The 8,947-nt window shown below is 37.7% G+C and overlaps 1 protein-coding gene across 2 annotated transcripts in view; it reads left to right on the plus strand.

The window, feature by feature from the left end:
- The window catches only part of MACROD2 (MACRO domain containing 2), a 1,947,520-nt gene extending 1,940,626 nt beyond the window's left edge, over positions 1-6,894 (plus strand). For both annotated transcript variants that reach the window (XM_014535040.1, XM_014535041.1), the window contains exons 18-19: positions 459-527; positions 6,684-6,894. In XM_014535040.1, coding sequence (XP_014390526.1) covers positions 459-520 — 62 coding nt within the window. In that variant the 3' untranslated portion in view covers positions 521-527; positions 6,684-6,894. The remainder of the gene's footprint in view (positions 1-458; positions 528-6,683) is intronic.
- The last annotated feature ends 2,053 nt before the right edge of the window (positions 6,895-8,947 follow it).

Raw genomic sequence — 8,947 nt, forward strand, 5'->3', positions numbered from 1 at the left:
GTTGGAGTCTGCAGCAAGCAAGCCTCGTGCTCGCTTCAGTGCCTGGCTGCCGGCCGCCATCTTGGCTGACAGTTAATTTGCATATACTCACTGATTAGCCAATGAAAAGGGTAGCGGTAGTACGCCAATTACCATGTTTCTCTTTTATTAGTGTAGATTAATGCCTTTGAATTTATCTAAGGGTGGTAATACATATACCCCAAATATCAACCCAAAAATCTGGTATGAAATGACAACTTAGCTTCTACAATTCAGTAAAAAGGCAATTCTGCCCTCCCCATTTCTCTTCAGTAAAAATCCACAAGAATGACCCTAAAAACATAAATGAATGAAAATGAACTGAAAAGAGGTATAAAACAGGAAATCAGAAAAGTATCAAGTCATAGGCCATTTTAATGTGTTTAAGAGATTTGGTTTTAATAAATATTTAACCTTTTTGTTTTCCTTTCTGGTTATAGTTGAAATGAATAGTCAGGTTGACAGTGTAAATGACCCAACAGAGAGTCAGCAAGAAGATTAACTAATAGGTAAGTTGTCCTTGTGTCGGGATTTTTCATTGGTTAAACTGGTCTGAGGAACTATTTGTAAATGGCATACTGGATTTCCCTCGACTCTACCAAGTCCCGCAGCATGGATCAGGCTAAACTTTAAAAATTTTTATACCAAATAACACAGTGTAAGGAGCAAAGATTCCCATAGAAGCGTGCCATCTTTCAGAGAAAAAGAAAAGCCACAGCATATTCAAATCATGCAGTACTCTGGTTTTCTGAGCTTTGACAACAAGAAAAAAAAAATGGTTTTCCATTCATCTCACCTCCTGGCCTCCTGGAGTGATTAAATTATTTCAGCAGCCCCTAGCTGATTCTGAAGTATTGCTTTTCCAGAATTTACCTGCTGAGTTGTTTTAGTAGATCTTTTTTTAAGCATAACAACTAAAGCTTTGCCCTGGGGAATGTGTAAAGCCCCTTGAGTATGTTTGGCAGAAAGAAACCTGTCTCATATCCTAACCTCTCACACAACTACCTGTGGGCCTATATGTCTGCACAAAGGTTTGTTGAGTTGAATGAGCCTCAGGGAACTCCAAAAGCAAATAAAAGTCTGGGCCAGGCCACACTTAGGAGTTTTTCCAGACCAACACACTAAATCTCTCAGCAGAGAATGAAGTATATCTAGAATGATGAGTGGTCTATAAGTCTTTTCCATATCTTGAAAGCTGGTGAGAAAAATTAGAGGAAATAAGTCAGGCTTGCTATTCCAATTTCTAACTTAAAATAGTTAGCTATTAAAAAAAAAACCCTATGGAATAAATGAATTGTGGGTTGTCTAGTGTAAGACACAAATGTGTTGACACTGTTGCCTCGAGCACCGCCCTGCACTCCCTGTATCTTCTCAGTAGGTCTCTGCACCCCAAGGAGGCCCTGCGGCACCAGACCCGAGTCCCAGCATCACAGCAGAACAACGTTTGAAAACGTGTGAAAATACACACGCATCTGTCCTTCCCACCATGATCTTGAACATCATTTAAAACTAGATATAACAGAATTTGCATAATGCATGTATAGCATAGGACTGCTAAAAAATTATAAACACACACAAACATGGTCTTGAAACTTGTCTTCCTTTTTTACTGATAACCTCATTCATATATTTTAAATATACTGCTAAGCTGCAAACATGATACGGTAGAGAAGTGCCATTGAAAAGTAATGAAGTGAGACTAAACCTGAACATTATAAATACAAGTTCTTCAGTGTTGCTTTACCTTTTGCCCTTTCATTGGCAACAACTGTAAACTTCTTGTCTGGATTTTTTTTTTCTTATAGACACTATTATTTTCCAGTGTGCTCAATTTCCAGATATTGTACCAGGGCAAATCTGTTTTCTGTGATCACTGTCAAAATATTTTCCTTGACAATAAACACCAATTTATACCTTTACCCAAATGAGTGAGTTGTCAAAACTTAAAGTTCAATATTAGTTTAAGGAAACTCAATTCCAGGAAGAGAAGGGGCTCACATAGGGTCACTTGGCTGGTCAATGGAAGTTTAGATACTCCAAGTACAAATTCTTTGATATCACCATATTATTCCTCAAACAATAGTGAGGTGTTTTTTAACACAGGTGTCACAGAGAACAGTATGACCTGAGGAATTTCACTGATTCCTACAGAAATATTTAGGCAGTTAGGTTTGTAAATGTTATCTGGTAGTTCAACAGGAAGAAAGAACCTAACCTTTAGTTCTGTGTATCATACCTGTAAGGAAATTAAAGAACTTACAGTGAAACTGAATTAGAATTAGAAAGATCAAAGACATAATGCAAAAATGTTTCGTGTTGTGTAATTTATAATTGTGAAAAATCAGGGGTATCAAAAATAACAATAAGGGAACAGATTAATGGAGAAATAGAACATTCTGCAAATGTAAAAATAATTTTAATAAGTATTTGAGGGCATGTAAAGATGGTTATGGAACTACAGAAATTTGGAGAAATATGGCAGGTGGAGGGGGTTGTAGCTTCCAGTTTGGGTATCAAGAGGCCTTGTAGCTTCCATTTTTATTCACTCAGAATACCCGCTCCTGGAATCCAGCCACCTTATATGAAGCTCAGGCACATCTATAGAATGACAAAGGCCACATGGAGAGAAACTCAGAGACCTTCTGTGATGTTCTGGTGCTAGTAGAGACCACCTGGAGCAGATAAACTGCCCAGTTGATGCCAGACCAAATTATAGAATCATGAGAAATAATAATTGATATTCATAGCCACTAAGTTTTGGAATTGTTTGTAATGTAGCAATAGGCAACTGAGAAATGGAAGTAATACAGAACTCCTCTCAACACAAATACTTATAAATGAGAGGTAAACTATAACAAAAATATTTTAAAGTACAAAGCTCAATGGACATAAAAGCAAAAGGCACCAGGAGTAATGAGGAAAATGAAAGCCAAAACAATAATCTGATGAGCTGGAGATGCAGCAACCCCTAAGGGCTACAGATCGTTGTTGATGCAGAAATAGGCCCTATGGCTAGGGTTTGGGTTCTAATGCCCACCTAGGACCTTGAGCCACTCAGGGTAAGAAGCCAGAACTGATACCTCTACATGTATAAATCTGGGACTCTCAGCTCAAGAAATTAACAAGGAGACGTGGGTCTGCCCAGGGTGCAGCGTGGAGAAAGAAAAAGACTCCCATCATAAGTAGAAAACATAAATGCACCATGACATTGCAACAAATTCATGCCATCCAAAGTCATATAGTAATATACAAACAAAAATTAATTTATATAGTTGATTATAGGTAGCAAATGGAAATACCACTTGGAAATGTCACAGAAGAAAAAATATCTGAAGATGAGTTCACAATATTTTTGCTTGCATTTGTTAATCCTCAGCCAAGGATATTTATTCCATTGATTTTTAGAGAAAGAGGGAGGGAGGGAGGGTGGGAAATAGGAAGAGAGAGAAACATCGGTGTGATAGAGACATATACATTGGTTGCCTCCCACCCACATCATAGCAGGGCCAGGGATGGAACATGCAACCCAGGTATGTGCCCTTGACTGAGAATTCAAATCTGTGACCTTTCAGTCCACAGGCCGATACTCTAACCACTGAGCCATCAGCCAGGGCGAGTTCACAATTTTAAGACATAAAACACACAAGGAAGTGATCCATCAAAAATGAGAGTTGGTTGGAGGGTAAAATTACAGGATAATTAGTACCATAAGAACTTGAGAGAGTAAAAAATTTTGAAGACTCTATAAAGTAAATATACATAAAAATGACAAAAAGATGAAAAGCAGATATAAAATAAGAGCAACACTATGAAAAATTAACAATAATTTGGAAAAAGCGAATAAAAGTGTAGTAATATAAAAGACACATGAAGAGATGTGAAGGATAAGACATAACCAAGATGTTTTGTGTTCAATAGCCATTTTAAAAGGAGATAGATTATCAATATCTGAAAGATAATGACAGAATTTATTAGAGTTGGTAATAGTCATGAATTTTAAATTAAAGGAAGAACAATAAGTAGCAAGAAAGATGTATATTAAAATAAATCCACATGCAGGCACTATAAATCCACCAAAGAGAAGAAATTAAAGCAATTTGAGAGACAAGGAGCTAACCTACAAAGCAGTCGGGATTGTGTGAATAGTAGGCTTCCCAACAAATGTTTAGGTCAGAAGACAGTGAACTAGTTGTGAGTTTTCAAAACTTGGATACAAATAATTGCTAATATAGAGTTCTAGACTAGTTGCCCTATCACTTAAGAAAATGGTATTTGCCATTTTTCAGGTGAAAAAAAAAATGCTACTCAAATTCTTTAAAAGCTCCTAAATATACACCAGGAAGAAGAAAATTGAGCCCAGATGGAAGCGTAGGGTGCAGGAAACAATTGTGACCTAAGAAAAATTGTAAGCACAAAAGCAAATCAAAATAAATATTGACTATAGATTTATAATAATAATTGTTGTGTGGTTAAAAACAGGGCAAAACAAAACTACTATTTATGTACATTTTGTAATATACAAAGTAATGCTATATACTTTTTATTATGTGTGTTCATGTTATAAATATATGTATTTAAAAGTATAAAACTATTTAAATTATTGATTCACACCAATATTAGGATTGCTAATGCGAAGATTATGCAGGATTCTGTGAAGGAAGAGAAATAGTTTTACTTTATCTGTAAAGTAAATTAATTTATCTGTAATGTTTTATTTCTTAAAGTAAAATGAAAATTAAAAATAAAACATTACAAGGGAATTTGAAAAATATTAACACATTAAATCTGGATAGTAGATCTATTCTAAATATGTTATACTATTGTCTGTAATTTTCTTCATGCTTACAATTTTCATTGTTAAAATTATGTATATATGTAGGAAAGATACAGAAAAATCCTATAAGGAAATACTTCATTATATGCTTTTAAAAAATACCATATTAACTACAGAAGTTATTGCTAATGCGAAGATTATGCAGGATTCTTTCTTTCCTTATCTACTTATGGATATTTTTTAAATTGTCTATAATATTGCTTTTACATACACCTACAAACCTCAAAGGTATTTTTTTCCCAAAAGGATTCATAGGATACCAGAGTAGAAAGTTAGCCTTGAGGACATCTGCTCCAATTCTTCCTTGGAGAGATGTGGAAATTCATGGTGACAGAAATCAGATCAATCATTGATCTGGGATGATGGCTATGCTTTACATCTTGATAGTGGTGTGAGTTAAATTTACGCATTTTTTCAAAACAGACTGAAGTATGTTTTAGGCCTGTGCATTTCCCTCTATGTGGATTTATACCCTGTTTTTAAAAATATAAAGTCTATAGGCTCTTGTAAGGCATGGTATCTTCTTAGAGTCCTCTCAGGTGGTGAACACAGCAGAGACTTAATAAGATCTCAAAATGTGGACTAACCATCAACAACTTTTGCAACTCAACATTATATAAATTGTATATAATTTGTGATTATTATGATTTCTCTGTTGAGCTCTGGATACTAGAGTGTATGAATGGTCCCAAAAAGGGAGGGCACAGACAGTCAAGGTGAGGTTTTTAAAAGAATACTTTGAAGAGTTGGGTTAATCATCCCCATCAGCCGAAGCAAGTTGTCAGTGTGGCATACATTTATTAAACAGTGATTAAGATGCTTTTTAGCTGAAACCAGTTTGGCTCAGTGGATAGAGCGTCGGCCTGCAGACTGAAAGGTCCCAGGTTCGATTCCGGTCAAGGGCATGTACCTGGGTTGCGGGCACAGGAGGCAGCTAATCGATGTTTCTCTCTCATCGATGTTTCTAACTCTCTATCTCTCTCCCTACCTCTCTGTAAAAAATCAATAAAATATATTTTTAAAATGCTTTTTAAAAATACCATGTGCCAACAATTACAGCTTAGATATCCAAAGTCCTCTGATAATCAAATAAAATATTCCTAGGCCTGCTTGAGGGGTGAGAAACATTTCAATGGCTGTATAGTGGTTCCATTTATCTAGAGTTTTGCTTTTCATGGTTTCAGTTATTTGCTGTTGATTGCAGTCTGAAAATATTAAATGGAAATTCCAGATATTTTGAGGAAGAGAGACCACATCCCTGTAATTTTATTAAAGTATATTGTTATAATTATTCTATTTCAATATTAGTAATTCTGGTTATTCTCTTACTAGGTCTAGTTCTTAAATTAAATGTTATCATCGGTATGCATGTATAGAGAAAAACATAGAATATATAGGGTTGGGTATTATCTGGGGTTTCAGGCATCCACTGGGAGTCTTTGAACATGTCCCTCCACTTAGATAAGGGGCAACTATTGTATTAAAATGATATTCCTGCCGTTGCCGGGTGGCTCAGTTGGTTGACGCAGCCTCCCATGCATTAAAAGGCTGCAGGTTCAATTCCTGGTCAGGGCACATACCTGGGTTGCAGTTCAATCCCCATTCAGGATGAGTATGGGAAGCAACTGGTCAATATTTCTCTCTCACATCAATGTTTCTCTCTCTCTCTCTCTCTCTCTCTCTCTCTCCCACCCCCTGTTCCTCTCTCTAAAATCAATAAAAACACATATCCTCAGTTGAGGATTTTTTTTAAAAAAAAGATATTCCTTGCTAAGCTTATAAAGATGGTTTATCTTTAATCTAAGAGCTGGTTTCTCCTTGTCTTTGGCAGGGGCACAAGATGAAGCAAAGGAACAAAGAAATGGAAGTAGATGCCAGTCCTCAGCATACAGCCTCTGCTGGCCCTGGGGGAAGAGTGGGAGCCAGCAGCGGTGCTGTGGAGGAGGGTGGGGGTGGGGGAGGCAAGTCCCACGCAAGGATGGGGAATCCTTTGCTCTAATTTCTCAGCTGCATTTTGTTCTTTTTACTTGCAGAAAAAGAAAAAGAAAAGAACCTTTCTTTAACTTGGTGGGGCGACCCACATTAACGCATCTTTCAGGCTCTGTTCCTGCAATTTCTGTCTTTTTTCTCACAATTGCGCCCCAGCGTCATGGTTTAGCACTCACATGTGTATCCTGGCCCTGTCTGCTTTCTCGGTTATTTCACAAAGCTGGTTGGACAGTAGTTTCTTCAAAGAAAGGAGGAAGACCATTGTTTTGATAAGCTGCAGGCTAAATTTCAGGAATCGCCAAGCCCAATATCAGTATAATCCACAGGCAAAGGAGACAAGAGAGGAAATGGGCAAAACCCTCAGAAATCACTTGGGAAAAGGTCAGGATGGTGACTTGAAAATGATACCTTCTTCAAGGATTCCCACGGCACAGGTTACAGCTTTGTTTAACATGTGGTTAGAGAGGAATATGCCAGCAGGGCTTTATCCGGAGCCGAGCACAGAGATGTACAGGAGGGCAGGCCCTGACAGCTTCCATGCCTCTCCTTCCATGGGTAGGACAGCAGGGAAGTTCTTATTTGACACTGACGTTTAGCAGAGCTTTCTCGGTTTGTGAGGTCTTTACCGAGTGCGTCAGTGTGGAGCCCCCCAGTGGGCTGTGAGTCAGTGTGACACCATCCTGAGGGACGACACTTTTCTAGGTGTTTTAGTGAAGAGGGGGGGCTGCTGCATTTAGGATCCAAACATATGCCTGTGATATTAAAAGCTCCACTTGGAATCTCTCTTTATATACATGCTTTTCATAAAAATAAAACATGTTATCTTTACCCAAGGTTTGATGGCCTGCAGAGCAGATTCTCACTTGAAATTAGAGGCAGTTAGAGGTCTCGCTTGCAATTTTGGCTTCCAGTTCCCTTTAAACAGTGTGGCTTGCCCATGCCAAGTCCAAGACTAAAGTGATAGCTGGCCCCTCTCTCAGCAGATTATGACCATTAAAGGGGGGAGCAGCTGTAGTGAATATCCAAGAGGCCAGAAGTACAGTCGGCACAGGGGTGAAGGACCCAGGAAAAGGTCAGACGTCACAAATGTCTATCCAAGAGCCAACATGAACAAGGACCCTCGTGGGGCAAGATGACTGCTTCCCACAGCCTCCTTGGGTCCCAAGACCATCCCCCTCCACCCCCCGCTGTGGAAACTGTTATCATTTCTTGCATAGCTTCTTAAATCCATCTTTCTTATAAGAGCTTTAGAATTGTAAGTTATTTATATACATTTTTCTTAGTGCAGGGATAAAAGTAATGGATCAAATCAAGTATTTCTAAAATAAAAGGATGTTTTGCTTTTTAAATATTCCATGAATTTCTTCAGTGTTGCCCTTTCCTCTATGGAAATTCAACTCCTTATCTTTCTGTGAAAGCTGTGTTGGCCTCTCTGAATTTGCTGCCCTTATGCATAGTTTATTTGGTATACTGAAATCAAGTGGGAGTTACAGTTCTGCATATGTAATATGATTTTTAACAGTCCATATTTTTTAAAAAAATCTCATCAACCTAGCAGCAATGCTTCTTTTAAGTCAGTGGTTCTCAACCTTCTGGCCCTTTAAATACAGTTCCTCATGTTGTGAACCAACCATAAAATTATTTTCGTTGCTACTTCATAACTGTAATGTTGCTACTGTTATGAATCATAATGTAAATATCTGATATGCAGGATGGTCTTAGGCGACCCCTGTGAAAGGGTCATTTGACCGCCAAAGGGGTCGCGACCCACAGGTTGAGAACCGCTGTTTTAAGTGCCCTCATGATTGTGGAACTTGGCCATGTCTCCGGCCATTTATTCTACAGCCTTCCACTGCCATTAGATATCACTTTCTAGGGGGAAAAAAAAGAAGACTCATTTTAAATAATTCAAGAAACGACACCATATTAATACTATTTTTTTCATATTTTATGTCATCTTTATAACTTTTTAAAATACATTTTTATTGATTTCAGAGAGCTGTCATCTTTATAACTTTTTAAAATGTTTTTATCGATTTCAGAGAGGAAGGGAGAGGGAGAAAGAGAGAGAGAAACATCAATGATGAGAGAGAATCATTGATTGGT

The sequence above is a fragment of the Myotis brandtii genome, unplaced genomic scaffold (genome assembly GCF_000412655.1).
Source record: "Myotis brandtii unplaced genomic scaffold, ASM41265v1 scaffold137, whole genome shotgun sequence".
NCBI classification, from domain to species: domain Eukaryota; kingdom Metazoa; phylum Chordata; class Mammalia; order Chiroptera; family Vespertilionidae; genus Myotis; species Myotis brandtii.